Below are 23,568 nucleotides of genomic sequence, written 5' to 3' on the forward strand. Positions count from 1 at the left end.
GAAAACATATATAACCAACAAGACTTTAGAAATAGAAATTTGGCAAACTCAATTTTGTGAATTTTTTTTTGAATAACCAGATTTTTTTTTTTAAAAAATTAAAAATAACAAATTTTTCAAAAAAATTACACAAATGTCTTTTTTTTTTTAAATTAACACGTTGTCGACAGGGGTGGCGACAACATTTATCCCATAACATTGTCGCCAATGGGCCTGGCGGAGGCATGCAGAAAACGGGTGTTGTCGCCACCCCCGGCGATAACTCCCCCCCTTTATTTTTTTTTCTATTTTTTTATATTATTTTTTTTTTCAATTTTATATATTATTTTTTTTGGCTGCTTCCAGCTGTTTGGGTCGCCTCCTTGAGTGGCGACAACACTTAATATTTTTGTCTATATATAGCAGCTTATCATGCAATCAATCTTCATTATTTTCTCCTTCAATTTTTTCATCCTCACTTCACATTATTGATCATGTCTCGCATAAGGCCGCAGTCATGGCAACGAACATCATCCAGCCGTCCTGTGTCGGCGCTGGAATACAAGAGATGTTATGGGCATGTAATTTTTCCCCGGTCAAACCCCCTATGGCGGTGACGTTCTGGAACATCCGCGACTTCAACAACCTGAAGCGGACTCTGATGGTACAGTTAGAAGGGGAGTACAGTCCCGGGAAAGAAATAAAAAGGATTCAGAGGCTTAGAATAAGGGTGTCGCTTTGGACCGGAGAGACGATTCGTTGGTGGGTTGATGTGAAAACCGACCTTGATACTGAACAAGTAATGGACGGAACAGACGACATTGTTTTAACCGCTATAATTTCCTAGATTTTAATTGTTTGTTGTGTTGTCGTGTTATTAGGTAAAAATTTATTTCTAGTCCTAGTGTTGGTTGTGTTGTTTGTTGTGTTGTTTGTTGTGTTGTTGTAACCCATCTAATTAATGAAAAAAAATTCATTTCATTGAAAAAGTAAATTACAAATATCATTGCAACTAAAAACTATGTTATGGAGCTAGATCCACGATTGGGGCATTTGTTCCTATTATGTCTTACCTCACGACATATATTACACTTCCTCTACATTTTTTCAGTGGCGTCCATCTCGGTTCTAATACGCCTGCTGTTTGGTCGACCGCTTTTATTCCGACGCATTAAATCGTTATGCCAAACTGTTTCCCCCTCGTACACAGGCCAATATGCCTCCATCGCTACCACCGGAAAGTAATTGTCGTATACGTTGAGCAACGTTGATAACTTGTAAATTTCTGATACCAAAGATAATGCATCAAAGTGAGTATGTGAACATGCTGCAATGACATGGGAGCAAGGCATGCGATATGTTTGAAATTGGCCACAGTCGCACTAACGATCTGGGATTGAGACGCGATAATGTTGTCGTGGCAGCCCCTGGTTGTGGTCAATTGTTTCTTTTACACTGAAGATGTGGCAGTGACGGTCGAACTCTGTCACTCGATGAGTGTTACCCTTGGCAGATTCTTGTTGTATATATTTCATGCAGACATCGTTGTATACCTGTTGTGTTTGTAACACTGAATTCCACCGCTTACCTCTTGTGGCGAACAAAGTTGCCATCCGAAAATACGTAGCACTAACCAAAGCAGTTACAAGTAGGTTTCATATGCCTTTGAAAACCCTGTTCATTGATTCCACAAGATTTGTAGTCATGTGGCCCCACCTAGCCCCATCGTCACATGACCTAGTCCATCTTACTCTGTCAATGCTGTCAATCCGCCTCCCTGCATCTGGATTTGTCAATGCTATTTCTCGGCGGTAGTATTGAAATCTAGGTTGGTTTAAGGCATACCCCGCGTTCACCAAGTGGTTCTTCAAAAATTTATCTTTGATCTCTCTCATAAAATTTTGTGATATATGCCTAATACATAGACATGCTTAGACGGGGGGTTGTGCCAACCATTTGCCGGATTGTTGTATGCGCTGTCAATAGAAGTGTACATGTCCGAAATCAAACAAAGATTAGATTGTGGAGCAACTCTAGCTCGGAGATTCTTCAGAAAGAAACTCCAAGCAGAGACTGTTTCTCCTTCTACCAGAGAAAAGGCTATTGGAAAAATGTTGTTGTTTCCATCTTGTGCGACCGCCATCAGCAATGTTCCCTGGTATTTCCCATACAACCAGGTTCCATCAATTTGAATAATCGGCATGCAAAAACCAAAACCGATGATGCATGGTCGAAACGCCCAGAATAGTCTATGGAAGATTCCATTACCTTCGAGAGGGGTTCCGTCTTGGGATTGTGCCGGCAGTGTCTCTAATATAGTAACAGTCCTAGGTGAATACAATTGCAGTGCAACCAGGTAGCGAGGAAGTTGTTGGTATGATTCCTCCTAGTTGCCGTAGACTTTTTCAATTGCTTTCTACTTCGCTAACCAAGCCTTTTTGTACGAAGGTCTGTATTTGAACACAGAAAAGCAATGGGAAATAATCGTCTTCACCTTCAGTGATGGGTCAGTTTCGACGAGAGGAATGATGGTATGACATATCATGTCATGACTTAGTTTCCGATGATCTTGCGCCATATTTGTATTGACGCAAGTGTGGCCTTGAGAAATCGAACGTATCACCCACGCATTAAATTTCTTCCTGAATGATGCCTTCAGCATGTATCCACGCTCCGGGTTTCTGCACAAAATAGTGACTCTCTCTGGATTTGAGCGATCAGCTTTAAAATCAACACAATTTGCTAAGTGCCCGTTTTTTATAGCTAACATACAATCCTCCTTCGAACGAAACGTGTCACCCTCTTTTAACTCCTCGCCTGACCTCATATATGGATCGTAGAACATATCAGACGATGGCTCGTCCTCTCCCAAATTAAGTGTTGTGAAATGCGCTGGAGGTGAATATGCATGTGTATTCGGTACTGGAACTTGTTCGTCATCTTCGGAATCACGGTTCACCAACTCATCAACGACATCTTCTATTTCAGTTTCTTCAGCAATGACATCTTCGGGCTGTTGTTCGTCATCAACAACAGGATCAATAACCTGTGACTGGGTATTTTGCGAAGGAACAATTTGTTCAACCACTATGTACAGCTCCAAATAATCATAACCAAAATACTCATGGGTAAGGAACATGTTTTGAACCTCTATGTCAGTTGTTATTTGTGATTGATAAAACTTGACCGAGTTGTTAGGTTCGACTAAGGGTTGTTGGTAAAATATTTGAGAGACTGATTCTCTAATTTTGGATTCGATTTTCTTTTTTAGATAAAAGAAGTCCGCTTTTCTATTTAGAGCAACACGTGTTGAGTTAGTGTTTCTAAATAGAAAACCGTTTGTGTCGCAGTGGTAAGTCTCATCGTTCATGTGAACACGGACTTTGTATTGTGAGGTGGATGCCATAATTTTGTTAGGTATTTGTGAGAAGTATTTGGGAGAAATGTTTGTGAAGTTTATCTGTGAACGAAGAAATGTTTGGGAGAAATGTGTTGTAAAAATTTGTGAAGTAGTTCATATATTTGTAATACATGCAAGAATACATGCAATAATACATGCAAGAATCAAACATGACAAGACTAATGCATGCCACAATGAAATCTCGTGCCCACCTCTTACACAAGCATGCATGCAAGCAGGGCCGGTTCCGAATTTTTGGAGGCCCTGGACAAATAATGAAAATGGCCCCTGATAGATAATATAATTTTCTTTTAAAAAAATAATATTATAAAAAAAAGTTCTATTTCAATAGCACCACAAATTTTAAAAAAATAATATAATTTTATTAATATCAATAGCACCACAAAAAAAAGTTCATATTTTAATCAATATTATCAAAATACATTCTAATTACTTAAAAAAAGTCTTCCTTCTAACATTTTTAGAAACAAATTCTTCAATCAAGTCTTCATATTGTATATTCTCCAACAAATCATTTTCAATCGCTAATAATGCTAACACATTAAGTCTTTCTTGTAACATGGTAGACCGTAAGTAAGACTTCAACAATTTCAATTTTGAAAAACTTCTTTCTGCAGAGGCAACTGTCACAGGAATAGTCAATAAAATTCTATATGCAATAATTGTATTAGGATAAAAATCCATGCCTTTCAAAAAATTTAATATATCAATAGGTCCAATATTTCCTCCAGGCAACATATCTCTTAGCAACTTTAACTCCAGACATAATTCTTTCCCATCAATATCACATTACTCATTATGTTTCAATGTTACTTCAAAATGACTACAACAAGACTCTAAAGTTGTGTCGTTCAATGATTTTAAATTTTGAGAAGTAAACAAGAACCCAAAAACACTTTCATATTGTTGGTATTACTCAAATCTCTTATTAAGAGATACAACAGCTTGATCAACAAGGTAAAGAAAATAATTAACTCTAAAAGATTCCTCTTCAGATAGCTCAATTGGTAGGGCATTCAAATTCTCATCAAATTGTCTTTTTCTTCGAATTACACGCCTTTGAGGAAATACTAGATCAATATTCAATTCAAAGGCAATTTTCGTAGCATAATTCAAGGCATTTTTAAAACCAATTTCTCTATATTCCTTAAAAAATGAAATCAATCCCGTTATTTTTTTCATAGCAACATCAATAACCATATCCCTTGATTGTAAGAGCTTGCTAACCACATTAATTGTAGATAATATTTCAAACCAAATAATTATCGCCATTAAAAATTCAAAATCACCAAGCTCATTTGTTGCTAAGGATTTAGCTTCACTTCTTATTTTAGAATCAAGATCCTTTTCTGACACTTCAAGTAAAGCTTCTCTAAAATCCGACATTTGAGTTTTAATAGCTTTGACACTATCTACATGACTCTCCCAACGAGTGGATGACAATGATTTTGGCGTTAACCATTTTACATTATCTTTCAAAATTTTCCATCTCTTAGTAGAATTAGCAAAAATAGTATAAATGCGTTGAACAACTCCAAAAAAATATTTAGCTTTACCACAAGAGTTAGCCATATCACACAATGTCAAATTAAGACTATGACAAACACAAGGAGTATAAAAGGCTCTTGGATTTAAGTCTAAAAATTTCTTTTGTTCACCTTGATGTTTTCCTTTCATATTTGACCCATTATCATAACCTTGTCCCCGCACATCAAATATGTTACTATCAAGATTTTTCAATTCATCTTGTAAAACATCAAAAAGCCCTTGACCGGTAGTATCATTCACATTCAAAAATCCTAAAAAATATTCTTCAACACTAACAGTATTTAAAGAAACATCCACATATCGTATTATCAAAGACATGTGCTCTTGGTGACTAACATCAGGAGTACAATCAAGTATCACTGAGAAATACTTTGCTTGTTTGATTTTTCTAATGATTTCATTTTTAATTGCAGAAGAAAGCAAAATTATTAACTCGTTTTGAATTTTATGTCCAAGAAAGTGAACATGAATATTATCATCCGTAATAAGTCTAACATGTTCTTGGACAATAGGGTCAAATTCAGCAAACATTTCAATTATGCCTAAAAAAATTCCCATTGCTATTTTGGTACAATCTCTCATTAGAACCACGAAAGGCCAAATTATGTTTAGCAAGAAATTTCACTATTGAAATAATTCTTTTTAAAACATTTTTCCAGTGTTCCTTTTCTTTCTCAATCAACCTTTGAGTTGTTTTATCAATAGTTTGAAAATTTTGCATTCTTTTACGCAATTCATACCAAATAGTCATATTGTGAACATGTTTGATGCCTGTCTCATGCTCTCTAAGTCTTTCACCAACATGTTTCCAAGTACAAAAACCCTCATTTGCTAATTGACCTCTACCAATTCCTTTTTTGAAAATTTTACAACAAAAACAAAACACTTTATCAAGCTTTTTTGAATAAACAAGCCAATCTCTATCACATTTCTCCCCATTTGGTAAAACTCTAGTATACAAATTAGCCGTAAAACGTCTAAATGATTTGTCTTTAGGACCCTTCGTAATAGACAAATCTCTTTTAGGACCTTTTGTTACCAATAAATCAATCATTCTAGACTCAAGAGAATCTCATATTGCTGGATCAAATATATCTCTATCTTCACCATTGTCATTAGCATTATCAAGATTTTCAGCATCAATATTTTCAACATCTAAATCATCATTTTCAGTAGCATTAACATTAGCATTTTCCTCCATATTTTCAACATCTAAATTATCATTTTCGGTAGCATTAACATTAGCATTTTCCTCCATATTTTCAACATCTAAATCATCATTTTCGGTAGCATTAACATTAACATTTTCCTCCATATTTTCAGTAGAAACCATGTTTTCAATAATTCCAACATCAACATTTTGATTTTCATTAGGAATTTGTGGTTCTTCTATAATAAATTTATCAAGAGCTCCTGATTGAGATTGAGTTAACTCATCAAGTCTTTTCTTTTTCTTACGCTTCTCATATCCATAATCAAACTTTCTAATATTAGGAGGCAATTTAGGAGGCATAGAGGAATAATGAAAAAAATTTAGAACCTGAAATTAAAATTGATCAATTCCGAAGAGTTGAAGTTGAACCAAGAAATTTCACAACGTTGACGTTGAACCGATAAATTTCGCAACGTTGAAGTTGAACCGATAAATAAATAAAAAATAATTAGTAAATAAAATTAACATTTACTTGAAATTTAATTTGTATGAAAAATTTATACCAATTGAAAAAAAAATAATAAATAAGAAGAAGAAATTACCAATTAAAAAAGAAAAAAATTGAACAACTAACCTTGAATTTTGATTTTTGAATTTTATATTTTTCTTTTGTTTCAAAGAAGAAGAGAGGAGAAAGTCACTATTTTTCCTTTTGTTAGAGAGAAAGAGGTTAATATTTATTAGGTTAATATTTATCTATATATTAATATTAAGATTTATTAGTTATTGAAAAAGAAAAAAAAACAAAAAAAAAACAAATTTAATGGCAATAAAGAAGGAGAATTGTTGCAAATTTAGTGTGGTATTACTCATCGAGCAGCGCTTTAAGTTCATTCAAAAAGCAGGAAAAAAAAGAACCAAAAAAACTTAATTGTGCACTCACCGGGATTCGATTTCGCGTCCCTCCAATTATAGGAATCAATACGCTTCCGCTAGGCTACAGACACATGTTTGTTTATATCACAACCCAACTTCTATATATACAATTTAATGTTTTATTTATAAGGCCCATAATAAAAAATTTGAGGCCTTATTTTTTTTGAGGCCCTGGGCTGTGGGCCTGGTTGCCCTGGCCCAGGGTTGGCCCTGCAGGCTACATGCAAGAATCAAACATGACAAGACTAATGCATGTCACAATGGAATCTCGTGCCCACCTCTTACACAAGCATGCATGCAAGAATACATGCAATAATAGATGCAAGAATCAAACATGACAAGACTAATGCATGCCACAATGGAATATCGTGCCCACCTCTCACACAAGCATGCATGCAAGAATACATGCAATAATACATGCAAGAATCAAACATGACAAGACTAATGCATGCCACAATGGAATCTCGTGCCCACCTCTCACACAAGCATGCATGCAGGCTAGGGAATCTCTTACACACCTATGCATTTATGGAAGTCGTCAATAGGGGTGGCGACTTGCTTCGAGGCAAATGTTCAACCGTTGCATGCACTTGTCTTGTCACACTTATTCATGTGTTTTAATTCTGTTTCTTTTGGCTATAAATAGGACCCCAAACTTGTTCATTTTCATCATCACCAAACAACTTTCATCAAAGCAACTAGTTTTCATCATCACCAAACATGTCTCTCCTAACTATTGGTCAAGAGCATCAAGGAACCATTGCAAACATCGCTGATTATGTAATTTTGAGTAAATTCAATTTATTTATGGTCTAAACACTTAATTTTTTAATTAAATTTACTAATTTCAAACATTCAAATACTTATGGTTCATCATTTTTATAGGATTTCACGAGATTTAGGACCCGTACGAAACCGATGAATGCTCCCGACCCTTGGATTGTGTCTTATGTTGAACATGCGGGATTTGGGAAGGTAATGAATTTAATATTGTCGCACCCCAATTTTTGACCCACATATTTCGTTCATTTGATGATATCGCATTCGCATTTAGTGTGCATTCCTTCATCGCATTATTTTTCACATAACTTGAAAATTGACTTTTTTATTAAAGTCAACAAAAATAGCTTAGATAGTTTAGATTAAATTTAATTTTTATTTAATTTTATTATTTTTTAGTTTAGGTTTAATTTAGATATTTTTCTTTTTTAGCTTTAATATTTTTTTATTTTTTATTAACTTAAATTATTTTTCATTTCATTTTATTTATTGTTATTATTAACATTAATATTATTATTATTATTATTATTATTATTATTATTATTATTATTATTATTGTTATTATTATTATTATTATTATTCCTTTTTTATTACAAGTTAAACAAACAAAATAAACAAAAAAAAAAGAAAAGAAAAGAGTCGTCCTCTTTCATCTTTCTCTTTCCCACGCATCATACATCACCATCATCTTTCCTCATCTTTCCTGCTATTCCAATACAAACACAACACTCCAAAATCTGCCACCACCCTGCTACTGCCTGCACAAGACAACAGAGCTTGCTGCTCCAATCTTTCACTAAGATGTTCATACCAACACCTGCAGAAGAAAGCCCATGAATCAGTTAACAAATATGTTTGAAATTGATTCCAACTTTCCCCCAAAAACCCCACAATCCCATCTATAAAAAGATCACTCACAGCACGAGCAAAGGGAGGAGAAAAAAAATCAGCGACAAAACTCTGCAGAAATTGCAAGCTTCCTCCACCCTCAAAAGCGCTGCAATAATTCACTCCTAAAACCTCTCCTTCAAACCAAACCACACCTCATCTCAAACTCTCAAATCTTCAACTCACCATCACAAACCAACTATACACATCTATTCACTACAATAATCACAGAGATAAGCCAAGCTTCCACACAAACCTGCGGATTTAGCTTCTAACTTTTAACTTCAACTGATTCGCATTTTTCAGACCAAACCAACGAACCTTCATCATCCTTACAACAACAAGTCGCATCAACTTGGATTTGATCTATATTAGCAAACGCAGTAGCAAGCAACATCACGATTTCCACTTACCGGTTTCAACATCGGATTTATTCAGCAACAACTCAGGGAGTTTAGCACCAAACGCAAACCGCGTCCGAATTTCGCAGCGTAGAGGAAGATTTGAGCTCACTTTGGTATCGTTACCTCCGAGAAACTTCGGAGTCGGTAATCTTTTGAATCGTCTCTCATAAATGCTGGAATGTTTAATCTGTTAACTTATTGTGTTTAAATCATTGAGTATATCTTGCTTGATTTTTTTGGCCTTGAACTTTAATGAAAATCCATGAGTGTGTGATAACCGAGAGAGAGAGAGAGAGAGTCGAAGCGTGATTTTGATGGAGAGATGCCGAGAACTTTGTTTCGTTGTTTGTTGTTCATCTTGACAGAGAGATTGTGTTAGATGTAGCTGGGTTAAATTAAGATCTAAATGACATAAAAAGAAATTGACATTAAACAAACTTCATACTTTCTTCATAACTCTTTCAAAGCTGAAAATACAATATAAATAGCTAGGGTTTAGACTACTAATGGGCCTAAAGACTATGGGCCAGAATTACAATAAAAAACTCTTAATAAAATTACTAACAGCACCTATTTAATGATAGTAATCCTTAAGTAAAACAGATATTTTTTTATTTCTCTTGGGCCGATCCAACTTCATATCAATACTCATGGCCCCATTAAGAACCTTGTCCTCAAGGTTCAAATTGGGAGGTGCAAGTTGAGTGGGCCTTTGTTTGTTGCTGCAAGGACTTGGGTCGAGTACAGAAGTGAAGACATTAGGGTTTGTGGAAACACGCGTGGGACACGTGTCTGTCCCAGGAGGCGCCGCAGATTTGTGAGTTGGGAACAACTGTTTGTGTGTTGGAAAAGCAACGTTGATAACAACTGTGGACTCACGTGAAAGGGTACCTCGAGCCTTGTGTTGAATTGAAATCTCACTCAAAGTGGGGCCATTTTGTACTTTAACTCTGGGCAAAGTAACGTTAACATCACAGTTATTGGAGGGCATAAGTTGCTTCAAAGACTTAGCATTCTTATTTTTCTCTTGACTTCCATTTCTCTCCGCTAACTCTTTCTGCTTCCACTCTTCTTTGTCCAAAAAATTTTCTGAGTTTTCCTGAAAGTACACATCATCCCTTGAAGCTTGAAGCTGGTCACGTGAAGGATGTTGGTGAGTGTTTAACGTATTGTCTTTTGTTTGTGAATTTGTTGTCTTGTCTGAGTCTAACATGTTGCCTTGCGCTTGCAGATTCGGATGAATCGGAAAGAGATGTGACGGTGGAAGGTGGCGAAAATCTTGCAAGGAGTCATGACCATAGTAAGGACGGAGCAGGGACACGTGAAAAACAGGATGAACACGAGAGGTGGATGGGAGATCCAACATGTAGGCAACCTGTCCGATCTGTTTGACGATGGTAAAAGGCCCAAAATATCGTGAAGTCAGCTTCTGAGAGGAACGTTTATGGACGGTTTGTTGGCGGTACGGTTGTAACTTGAGCAAGACACGGTCTCCGACCTGAAAAGTAAGTTCCTTTATCTTTGTGTTTGCTTGTTTCTCCATATGGATCTGGCTTTTTTGTAGATTGTGGTTTAGAGTTTTAAAATCTCATGTCTTTGTTGCAGGAGTTCTTCTAGCGCCGGTTCTGAGACAGATCCCTCAACATAATCAACCAAAGAGGGTGGGTCGCGACCATAGAGTGCCCGGAACGGAGTCATTTGAATGGACGAATGATGTGAAGTATTGTACCAATATTCTGCAAGGTGAAGAAACTTGTACCACTTCCGTGGCTGGGAGCTGACAAAACAGCAGAGGTACGTTCCAATCGATCTATTTATAACTTCCGTTTGCCCATCAGTTTCGGGATGATATGCCGTGCTGTATCTTAACATTGTACCTTGTTCTTTAAAAAATGCTTTCCAAAAGGTACTGAGAAATAATGGGTCCCTGTCGGAGACAATCGACTTCGGTTGACCGTGGAGACGAGCAACGTCGACTATAAAGCGTTTAGCAAGATCCTGGGCTGTGAAATGAGAAGGCATGGCGATAAAGTGAGCAGATTTTGTAAGACGATCGCAAATAACCCATATAGTTGTGTGACCGAAGGAGTTTGGCAGATGTGTGATAAAGTCCATCGAGATATCTTCCCACACTTGTTTAGGGACAGGTAATGGTTGAAGTAGTCCATGTTTTTTCTGTGTTAGATACTTGTTATGTTGACATTCGCTGCATTTCTGAATCATGTTCTTTGTCTCTTTGTATAAACCTGGCCAGCAAAAGGAAGCAGAAATGCGTGAAAGGGTTGCTTTTAGACCTGAGTGACCTGCTGTTGGTGTTGCGTGAAATTCAGCAAGGAGCTTTGGACGGATATGTTGGAAATCAGGTATAAAAATCTTGGCTTTGTAGAATAACAATCTGTTTGAGAATGTATAATCAGTCTGAGTATCATTTTGAATAAGTCTTCTGATCAAACTCTTTCCTGACTCATTTGTGGCATAATATTCACGCAAACTGGAGAGGATATCAGGAATGGGGGAGGACAAGGCAAGTAACATGGGCTCTTCCGCAGTGTATTTCCGGCTCAAAGCGTCTGCAACCACGTTAGACTTACCAGGTTTGTAAAATATCTGAAAATTAAATCCTTGCAGCTTAGCTGCCCATTTCTGTTGCTCTGGGGTCTGAATTTTCTGTAGCAATAAATTGCGCAAGCTCTTTTGATCTGTGTAGATATTGAACTCTTGACCGATTAAATACTGACGCCACTTTTTAATCGCTTCTGTTACAGCGAACATCTCCCTCACATACACTGAAGCAGCTTGCATACGCGGGCATAACTTCTTGCTGAAGAAGGCGATCAGATGACCATCTTGGGATAACACAGCACCGACGGCAACCCCTGAAGCGTCTGTTTCAACCACAAATTTCTTTGTAAAATCTGGTAGTGATAAGATCGGCATGTCGGTCATTCGTTTCTGTAATTCTGTAAAGGCTGCGGCCGCTGATGTACTCCAAACAAATTTAGTGGATCGTAGCAAATCGGTGAGGGGAGCGGCGAGAAAGGCGTATTGTTTTACAAATCTGCGATAAAAACCGGTAAGGCCCAAAAAACCTCTGAGTGTCGTGAGAGAACGCGGTTGAGGCCAATCCAAAATTGCCTTAATCTTTTCTGCATCTGGTGCTACTGTCCCTTGAGATATAACATGTCCTAGGTAATGAACCTTAGAAACTGCGAACACACATTTAGACAACTTCACCACATAAAAATTGGACATTAGTAACTCAAAAATAATCTGTAAATGAGCAAGGTGGTCAGTAAAGTTAGAACTATAGATTAGGATATCATCAAAAAAAACTAAAACGAATTTTCTTAAGTAAGGTCTCAAAAGATCATTCATTGCTGATTGGAAAGTAGAGGGTGCGTTTGTCAAGCCAAAGGGCATGACCAAGAATTCATAGTGTCCGTCGAAAGTACGAAAAGCCGTTTTATGTGTATCTTGAGATGCCATTCGGATCTGGTGATAACCTGAGCGTAGATCTAATTTGGTGAAACACTTAGCAGAACCAAGTTCATCTAGCAATTCATCTATTGTGGGAATGGGGAATCTGTCTTTAACTGTTACCGCATTAAGAGCTCGGTAGTCAACACAAAATCGCCAAGTGCCATCCTTTTTTTTGACTAACAAAACTGGAGAAGAGAAAGGGCTGTGACTGGGAGTGATCAAACCTTCTTTAAGCATGTCATTAATGATGGTAGTCATAGCAGTCTTTTGGGAGTGAGGGTATCTATAGGGCTTAACGTTGACTGGGGCGGTGTTAGGAAGTAAATTTATGTGGTGATCATGTGGTCTAGGTGGTGGAAAACTTGTATGATTTTGAAAGATTTTGGAAAATTTGTGAAGTAGGTTGGTAATTTGAGGTGCAGTATCTGTGGGTAGTTGTTCTAGAAGGGAAGGTTGGGTGTTTGAAAGAGAGGGTGGGCAGGGTTGAAAAATCATGAGATGTAGTGAAGCAATCGAGTCTTGGTTGACAAGGTGTTTAAATTGGTGAAAAGTGGTGTGTTTGGGAAGTGAGGCAGAATCTCCTTGTAAAGTCATGGGTGAGTCATTGTGGTTGAAGGTGATTGATGGAATAGAGAAGTCTGCTTGAATGGTTCCAAGTGGCCTTAACCAAGCCATGCCTAGGACTACATCAGCTCCCTCAATAGGTAGGAGGTAGAAAGGCAATTGAAACTGTTGTTCTTTTAAAATCAATTTGACATTGTTGCAAATTCCTTCACATTGAAGGTGAGAGCCATTTCCCACCATAACAGAAAACTGTGGAATTGGAGTAGTTTTTAGATTAAGGTGCTGGGCAATGCGAGGTTGTAGTATATTGTGGGTGCTGCCTGTGTCCACTAAAATCATAACTGGTAATCCACCAATAGTTCCTCGAAATTTGAGAGTTTGAGGAGAGAATTGACCGGTTAATGCTTAAGTAGATAATTGAAAATAAGTATCTTTTGGCTCTGTCTCTTTAACAAGTTCTAGTTGTTCTTCCACCAATTGATTATGTTCTATGGCCTCATCATCACATAGTAGAATTAAGAATCTGCCCGTAGCACACTTATGTCCTGGAATGAACTTTTCATCACAATTAAAACACAAACCTTGGGCTCGACGTTCCTGAATTTAGGCCTGGGATAATTTTTTAATGGGCAGGTGGGACGGTTGGAATGTGGGTGAGCTTTTGGGCCGAAAAGTTGATTGGGCTAGGGAATGGTAAATGCCTTTTTGTTGTGGGGTAGTAGAGGTAAGCTGGTTGGGTTTGGGATAAGGGTTAACATAGGTTTTTGGGAATTTGGGTTTAGATTCCTTGAGCTTTGTTTCAATCAATTTAGCTAACCCAATAGCTTGTGAGATATTTGTGGGTCGTTGAATTGCCATTTCATTTATATCAGCATTAAGACCAGAAATAAAGCAATTTAATATAGCATCTTGTGGCAGACCCACCACTTGATTGCCCAATTGTTCAAATTTTGTTTGATACTCAACCACAGATCCTTCTTGTTTTAATTTAAACAATTCTGCCTGATGGTTATCATAAGTTGATGGGCCGAAACGCAGCTCTAAAGCTCTTGTAAAAGAAACCCAATCAGATAATAATTGACTATTATGCATCCATTTAAACCAACTACGGGCATCACCCTTCATGTAAAAGGATATTAAGGATAAGCGGTTCTCATGTGGCATATTATAAAAATTAAAAAATTGCTCTGCTTGAAATAACCAATCAAGAGGGCTAGACCCATCAAACATAGGTAGTTCGAGTTTTGGTGTGTGTGCTGTTGGTAAGGGTGGTATATGAGAGAGATTTGGATATGAGTGTTGGGAAGGAAATTGTGAAAAAGGGGGCTGTTGGGAAAAAGGAATATTGAAAGGTTGAGAAGATGATAAGATAGTGGGAATAGGAGGGTAGGGTATGAAGGTTGTAGGGATGTGAGGAGTATGGAATCTGGTGGGTGTAGGCTGGGCATGTGTGTTTGAGAAAGTAGCCGAATTTCTCAAAGGGGTGTTTGTAGGTGACAGATTGTGAAAATTGGGTGTAGGAACCCTAGAATTAGATATTGGGTTGTGTAGCATACCTGAAGCTGCTGCTGTCCCATGAACAGTAGCGGTGCTTGGTGGCGGTACTGTAGCGTGAACAGTAGCGGAGGCAGCATTGTTTCCAGATCCATGAATAGTGGCAGATTTGCTGGTGCTGCCAGATCCGTGAATAGTAACAGAACTAGGAGTAAGTGCTTGTTGCAGTTCCTTTTGAGTAGCTATTTTGTTGATGGCAGACATGAGGGAGTCAAATCTAGAGTCCTCCACAGATTTGTCATTATCTAACCTTGTTTGAAGGTTGGATAAATCGGTGGAGAGTTGGTGGAATCTTACATCCATTTGCTCTTGAGTCTCTTGCATTGCATTGTTTAGATTTAGGGTAGTGATTTGAAGGGCCTCCTCCAAAATTTCTTTAGAAGAAGGGTTGGGGGGTTTAGGGGGAGCCATGGGAGGAAAGAGATGGAAGAGATGAAAGCACCAATGTTAGATGTAGCTAGGTTAAATTAAGATCTAAATGGCATAAAAAGAAATTGACATTAAAAAAACTTCATACTTTCTTCATAACTCTTTCAAAGCTGAAAATACAATATAAATAGCTAGGGTTTAGACTACTAATGGGCCTAAAGACTATGGGCCAGAATTACAATAAAAAACTCTTAATAAAATTACTAACAACACCTATTTAATGATAGTAATCCTTAAGTAAAACAGATATTTTTTTATTTCTCTTGGGCCGGTCCAACTTCATATCAGATTGTGAGTACCTGATTGTTGTTGCTTGTACCGAAGCTAAAAACTGAGAGATAAGAGAGTAGATCGCGAGAGATTGAGAGAAGGGCCGTGAGAGGAGAGACGCGATCAAGAAAGATGAAGAATTTCGTTGTGTTTTTTTTGTTTTCGTTCACTGAATAGCATATAAGAGAAGTGTGACGATTCAAAGAGAGAGATTTTTATTTATTTATTTAGTATTAATGGATTTGGTATTAAGTGTCTTATTGGATATTAAGGGTAACTAGACGTACACCCGTGCGATGCACGGTTAATTCTATATACATATTAATGATAATTATTATAATTTAAAAAGTATTAGTATATGTAATTTTTATATTGGTTGTATCTCTAATTTATTATATAACATTATTTTTCTTGATGTTATAATTTATAGTATTGTTTAACTACATAACATAAAATTTAATAAATTAATAACTAAAAAAAATAGACCATATTTCAGACATGAAATTAATAATTGAAATAAAAAATAAATAAGGTTGTAAAGTTTAAATGAAAAAAATACAAATTTCATATATGGTAGAAGAAGAAAAAAAATGTATCTCAGTGACATAATTATCACAATTTATTTGAGCATTTGCATTTAATCCTAGAGTTAAATTTTTATGAGTCTTCAAATTATCAACTATCTACCCATTACTATAGAATTGCCCAAACTGACGTTTATGCCCTTCTACAAATTAACTATTCCATAACTAAAAGGTTATTCAGGTAATTAACAAAATAAAAAATAATCTATGACAATTGTTCTCTTCTCATTGGTCCTTCAATTAACTTTTGTACTTTCTTCTTACTTTTACAAGGCCCATTGGTTTCCTCCAATACAAAACATTACTTTTGTTCTCTTCTCTATTGTTTTCACCCACACGCCTGTTCCTTCTAACACTTCCTGGACGCAAGCTCAGGTTTGAAACTTCCACCTTGCTCTTCGCCGGTTCCTTACGTTGTCTTCGTTTTACCGTGTTTCTTGCTTCTCTTTGTTAACCGATATCTCTGTATCTCTGTTTCTCTTGCAGGCCATTAACCGATATCTCTGTACTCCATTTTCTCTACACAACCTTTTCATCTTCATCTTTAACCATGGTGACTTTCATCTTCATCTCTCTTTACATAAAGTTTCATCATTTTTCTTTGCATCTAACTTTTTCTTCATCTAACTTTTTCTTCATAAAAATCTTACTTTTGCAACTTTTTTTTGCACATTTCTATGCTTCAATGCTTTGTTTTACCTATTGTTTTCGGTGTAAATCTTTTGATTACTCGATTTCATTTTGTTTTTTCCCAGGTTTGTTGTTGTTTGTAGTGTTCCGCCAAATAAGTTGCGATTCGCTTCTTTTTTTGGTTTTTCTGCTTATTGTATTTGTTCCAGCATTTTATAAGAAAAAGTTTTGATTTTTCTGATTTTTGTTTCAATGAAAAAGTTTTGATTTTTCTGATTTTTGTTTCAATGCTTTTAAGTTTTCATTTTTTTCAAAATTTTTCGCTTAATCTGGTTTTGTTTATATGAAAATAACTTTTGATTTCTGTTTTACCGCAACAATTGTTTTCATCTTCTGGTTTTCTTAGTTGCAGCTCCAACATCCACATGGAGTTTTGTCACCAAAGACACTTAAGGTTTTCTCTTTGCGGTACATAAGATTTTGGTAGAGTGATTATGGCATAGTGAAGGTGTGAAACAAAGTGGAGGGATAATAATTACACAAATATGAGATGATGATTATGAACTATTGTTGAGATATTATGTGTTGAATGGTTGCTTACACACCATGTTGTGGGAAAAATCAACTAAGCTCATTTGTATGTTGTTTTCTGAAAATAATAGAAGACGAAATTGATAAAGTAGAAGTATGTTTAAGAGAAAGAATTGATTTCAATTTGACTATATCTAAACAAAATTTTTGTGTGATAATATGCAGAAATCATTTGTGTGTTGATAATATGCATTCTTTTAAGGAAAATTAATTTAGTAAAATATATAGTCATTTTCAAAGCAAAGACATTAATTACTCTGTCAAAGTTAAGAGAATTAATTATTGTATACAATCAATCTGACTCAAGCAGAAAATTTTGTGAGTCTCGAGGCCTTTTCGTTTAAGATTACTATTGAATTTGAAAATAAATTCTAATGAGTTGTCAAAAAAATAGTAAAAGCACTCTCAATTTTGGTTATGTATCGGATTTAAATTCAAAGTCCGAATCCTACGATAATAAACCACTATAAATCGAAAAATGTAAATCGTAGTTATACCGGTTCCATTTTTATCAGTCGTTCCATTTTTTTTATTCTCGATTCAACCGGTTTGGGTTGCATTCAACTTTTTTTCCCACCCCTAACTATTTGTATCATACAAGCTATTGTTTAAAACTACCCTATTTAGTTTCATTAGGGTGGGTTGATTCCGATTAGGTGAATTCTTATTTACCCAACTCAAAAAGTTGGGTAAGGTTACCTTTAGTGTAAAATGCATTGAAAACATCAAACCATTGTTCTATATAATAAATAATTAAATACACAAAAATTAAATGGTGTCATCTGATTGGTGGAAGGTACACTACCCATCTTTTTGTGATGGGTAGAGAAGTTGTCCCCTTCATATTATAGATTCAATTTCACATCCGGGACCCACTACAATACATTGCTTAAATTATAATATAATTTTAATGTTGGTTTAATTTAAAATTTAAGTTTTATAAATTAGATATGAAAATAAAATTTTGTATTATTAAATTTTGAAGAAAAATATAATTATATGTTATGGCAGTGGTTTTCTCTTTTACTTTTCTAATTTTGTCGGTATAAAAAAATACCGCAAGTGGAAAGTGCTTCAAGATACATCACTTTTTCGACTAATGCATCTAAAACTAACTATAATATATATTGCTAAAGATAATTTCATCACCAATCCAACAAATAATTTTAAAATTTTCTCCAAAATTGGTTCCATCTAAAATGGATTTCGAACTCATCTCTACGAGTCAAATATATGATACATTAAAAAAATTTATTGTTATTAAATTTTAGTGGCTCACTTTATAAATATTTTTATTATTTTCACGGGTCATAAGATTAATAAACTAACTACATTACTTATGAGTACTATATTGTTTTCTCTTTTGACCCAAAAAACACTTCTCTAACAAAAACCAACCAAAAAAAATCTCTAGACACATTCTTACTTTTCTATATAATTATTAAGTTAAAATATTAAATTAATAATTTATATATTAATTCAAAACGATTAAATTAATTTTAAAAAAAATAAATTTAAATTAAATTAAACCATTCAAGTAGACTATATTTTGATAATTTTATTTAATTATACTTAAATCCATATGATTATTGTTCAATTTATAAATAAGTAAATTATTTTATATTTTGCATTTATATTTAAAATTTTACATTTGCATTTGCTAAAATTTTATTTTTTTCTCCAACTCACATGTCCTTTTTTTATATGGTACTTCAATACATTGAATGTTTATGATTATTTACTATCAAGCAATTATTATTTAATTGACCATACCTATTACACACAAAAATAGCACATGAATATGTTTAAACTTACGGGTCACTTTCAATACAATGTCTATTTTATTTTAATCAACAGTGACTTTTATTTGAAAACTAAAATCTTTATTTTCAAATTTCAAAACGATTCCTATGGATATTCAGTTTTCAAAGAATTGAGAGTATAACAGAGCAATCGATGAAAATCCTAACGTCTATTTGAGTAAAACAATTTCTTTTGATTATGTCCATGGATCATAGTTCTTTTTATTTATATTATTCGTATCATTCAAAAAATAATTCACCAGAAAAAAATTTACCCGTGCGGGAGCACGGGTCTCTAACTAGTTATATATAAAAAAGGAGGACGTGCAATTAGAAAAAAAAATTATGAACAATTGTTATTTATTAACGATAGTGGATTATACTAAGAGGATAAGGAGTAATTATAAGAAGAAGAAAATTGTTTAACTATTTTTGTTTAATTAATTATTAGTGAATAAAAAATATTACTAATAATTAATAAGTGAAATAATTAATTAATGAATAAATTGATAAAAATATAATGATAAGTGATTAGTTGGAGATTTCTCTTTTATATATCCGTGGTTGGTTTTTTTTAACCGTTAGTTAGTAGTTGATGCAATACGTTAATAAGTACATGCTTTATTTTTTTGGATTTTTTATGTAATAAAAGTACATTAGTTAATAAGTTAATGTATTATTTTTTAAGTAAAGTGGAGTTCTATAGCACATATTATATTTTAATGATAATTTTTTTAATAAGAATTAATTTAATATTATTAATTATTAAAAAAAAAATTAAACAAAAAAAAAACGTATTTCTTTTCATTCATCCTCTTTCACAACAACTTTTGTCACAATTAATTATTAAAAAATAGTTTAAAAAATTAGCAAACAATAAAAAAAAACGCCAAATCTCTTTTAAATAAAAATGGTACAATTAAAGAAGAACTATAAAAGCCATCTATGAATATTTTATGTTATCCTACTTTGTTTTATTTTATGTTATAGTTGTTATCCTACTTTGTTTTATTTTATTTATATGTTTTTATGATACTTTTGTTTTTATTTTATAATCACTTTTTAAAATAAGTTTTTATCAACAAAATTATCCTTTTATTTATATAAATAAAAAGCTCTTTTTATTTAATAGTTATTTAAATTATTAATATTTTTCATTATTTTTATGTTTCAAATACAAATCATTTATTATTTAAATAAACCCGTGCATAGCACGGGTGTACCGACTAGTTCTCTTATATAAGTATGCATGAATATTAAAATTTATATTGTTTACCTAATTTATAATTTTAGCATAAATTTAACAGTATAAAAATAAAAGAAATTAAGAGGAAAATCTAATATAAATATTTCGCAATTTAAACTATGTCATTGCCAAACACATCAAAATTTCTTCATAGAAAATAGATAATTACGATTATTAATGAATAAAAAGAATAATTAAATTGTCAAAAAAAATAAAATTAAATACATTATTATTTTTTGTTTCCGTAATAACATTTTGAAATTTCGAATACAGAATGATTTTTATAAAGTGTTGCATAAAGTAATTAAGAACGATTGTAAAATGGTGCAGTATCTGAAAAGTTGCAACACTTGGTAAAATAGTTGAAATGGTGTGTTTCATCAAGGATGACAACCTTGTGAAACAACACTACTTGTCCTATAAATTAATCATTCATGATTTGTAAAATAATAACAATCAATTTTTAAGAAATAATTCTCTAAACATGTCACAATTTTCTGGATTTGATAATAGCAAACAGTATATGGCGGGAGGCACAAGACCAAACCCACTCGACAGGGAGCACATGTTACGTGCATTGAAGGTTGCCAGCCACTTTTACTTTGCCAGACAACAAATCGTTTTTGTTCTTATTGATAATTGTTATCGCCCTCTTAGAAATACAAATGGATAGAATAATTTTATTCAAAAAATGATTTTTCTTCTTCTGCTTTTCTGTTCTCACTTCAGAAAATTGTTGTATTTGTGTATGAACTTGGATACAAAGTAGAAAAGAGCCTGTAGTGGAGAAGTTGGATTTTTCTTGCATGGAGAACTCAGAAGATTGCATATGAAAAAAAAGAAACAGAAGATGATTTAGTCAATGAATTAGGGTTTTAAAAGTAAAAACGTTAACGTTAGTTATTATAAATGGAACTAATTTTTTGAAAATATTAGGACAAACTAGAATCTTTATTATTATGATTTGTATTCATCATTATATTCATTAAAACGTTAGTTATTAGCATTGATTTTTTGACCGTAGTATAATATATTTGCTTACCATGTTCTATTTCCGCAAGTGAACTAACTTTGTAGTTGATTTCAGGAGCTGTCTCTGCCAACGTCAGAAGTTAATCTCCCAGATGGGCTATTGGCAGTTCCTCTTTTACGTCATCAGGTTACTTTACATATTTATTCGTTCTTTTCAATAAATGATATTATAATAGGTGTATTTACATCATCCAACTGATATAAATTGTTGTGTCAGAGAATCGCTTTATCGTGGATGGTTCAAAAGGAAACATCAACTTTAAGCTCTTCCGGAGGAATTCTTGCAGATGATCAGGGTCTTGGAAAAACTGTGTCAACTATTGCTTTAATACTAAAGGAAAGGCCTACGTTGCTCGAGGCGTGCAACACTGCACAAAATAGTGTATTAGAAATCGTGGATTTGGATGATGATCCACTTCCTGAGAATGGTGTAATGAAGAAGGAATTTGACGCGCGTCAAGATACATCTAGAAATGGAAAAGCGATCACAAGTGTGAATTCTTCGGTTCATGCAAAAGGCAGGCCATCTGCAGGAAACATACAATTTAACTAAAAAGAAAAAAGAAAAAGAAAAAGAGAGTACAACATAGAAAAATGGAGAAGCAAGTGTACAAATTAACTAAAAAGTAAAAAGAAAGAGAGGTTAAAGAAGTCTAATACACCAAAGCTTCTACTTGTGAACTCATGTATCCCATTGAGTTATACATAACTTGTTTTTCATTTGACGAATGAATGAATGTAAGTATTTTTCTATTCAGTCTCATAAACAAAATATGTCCATTTCCTATTATTTATATACTTAAGTAACTGCCCGATAATATACAAAGTCACGGTGTGTTGTCAAACTGTTTTATAAATAAATATGGCCACGAAATATGATAGAACCCACGTTCTTTTAAACTTAATTAATTAGTTAAATTAATTTAGTGGGTGTTATGTCCCACTACTTAAATTAATTTAGTGGGATGACATATTATATTAATTTTATTATAAAATAATTATTAGATTAATTTGTTAAAAGAAAATTTGATTTCATTTTAATTATTAATCATTAATTATTAGCAAATAAATTAATGGAAAAATTTGGCGGGAAAATTTGGTGGGAAGAACTTCTAAGATTATAATAATATATGACATATATGTGCATTTGCACGAAATTTTAATTTTATGTTATAGTTGCTATCCTACTCTATTTTATTTTATGTTATAGTTGTTATCCTACTTTGTTTTATTTTATTTATATGTTTTTATGATACTTTTGTTTTTATTTTATAATCACTTTTTAAAATAAGTTTTTATCAACAAAATTATCCTTTTATTTATATAAATAAAAAGATCTTTTATTTAATAGTTATTTAAATTATTAATATTTTTCATTATTTTTATGTTTCAAATACAAATCATTTATTATTTAAATAAACCCGTGCATAGCACGGGTGTACCGACTAGTTCTCTTATATAAGTATGCATGAATATTAAAATTTATATTGTTTACCTAATTTATAATTTTAGCATAAATTTAACAGTATAAAAATAAAAGAAATTAAGAGGAAAATCTAATATAAATATTTCGCAATTTAAACTATGTCATTGCCAAACACATCAAAATTTCATCATAGAAAATAGATAATTACGATTATTAATGAATAAAAAGAATAATTAAATTGTCAAAAAAATAAATTAAATACATTATTATTTTTTGTTTCCGTAATAACATTTTGAAATTTCGAATACAGAATGATTTTTATAAAGTGTTGCATAAAGTAATTAAGAACGATTGTAAAATGGTGCAGTATCTGAAAAGTTGCAACACTTGGTAAAATAGTTGAAATGGTGTGTTTCATCAAGGATGACAACCTTGTGAAACAACACTACTTGTCCTATAAATTAATCATTCATGATTTGTAAAATAATAACAATCAATTTTTAAGAAATAATTCTCTAAACATGTCACAATTTTCTAGATTTGATAATAGCAAACAGTATATGGCGGGAGGCACAAGACCAAACCCACTCGACAGGGAGCACATGTTACGTGCATTGAAGGTTGCCAGCCACTTTTACTTTGCCAGACAACAAATCGTTTTTGTTCTTATTGATAATTGTTATCGCCCTCTTAGAAATACAAATGGATAGAATAATTTTATTCAAAAAATGATTTTTCTTCTTCTGCTTTTCTGTTCTCACTTCAGAAAATTGTTGTATTTGTGTATGAACTTGGATACAAAGTAGAAGAGAGCCTGTAGTGGAGAAGTTGGATTTTTCTTGCATGGAGAA

The 23,568-nt window shown here is 33.6% G+C and overlaps 1 protein-coding gene and 1 long non-coding RNA gene across 2 annotated transcripts; one reads left to right on the forward strand and one right to left on the reverse strand.

Moving 5' to 3' along the window:
• Positions 1–4,312: 4,312 nt before the first annotated feature.
• LOC131659034 (uncharacterized) lies at positions 4,313–5,506 on the reverse strand. The gene has a single exon (XM_058928277.1). It carries the CDS (start codon positions 5,504–5,506, stop codon positions 4,313–4,315), a length of 1,194 nt encoding a protein of 397 aa, XP_058784260.1.
• A 10,778-nt stretch (positions 5,507–16,284) lies between these two features.
• Positions 16,285–17,245, forward strand: LOC131656716 (uncharacterized). The gene is made up of 3 exons (XR_009300268.1): positions 16,285–16,365; positions 16,477–16,543; positions 17,027–17,245. It is a non-coding gene; the product is annotated as an uncharacterized LOC131656716 (long non-coding RNA).
• Positions 17,246–23,568: the final 6,323 nt, after the last annotated feature.

Source organism: Vicia villosa, linkage group LG3, assembly GCF_029867415.1.
Source record: "Vicia villosa cultivar HV-30 ecotype Madison, WI linkage group LG3, Vvil1.0, whole genome shotgun sequence".
Taxonomy (NCBI): domain Eukaryota; kingdom Viridiplantae; phylum Streptophyta; class Magnoliopsida; order Fabales; family Fabaceae; genus Vicia; species Vicia villosa.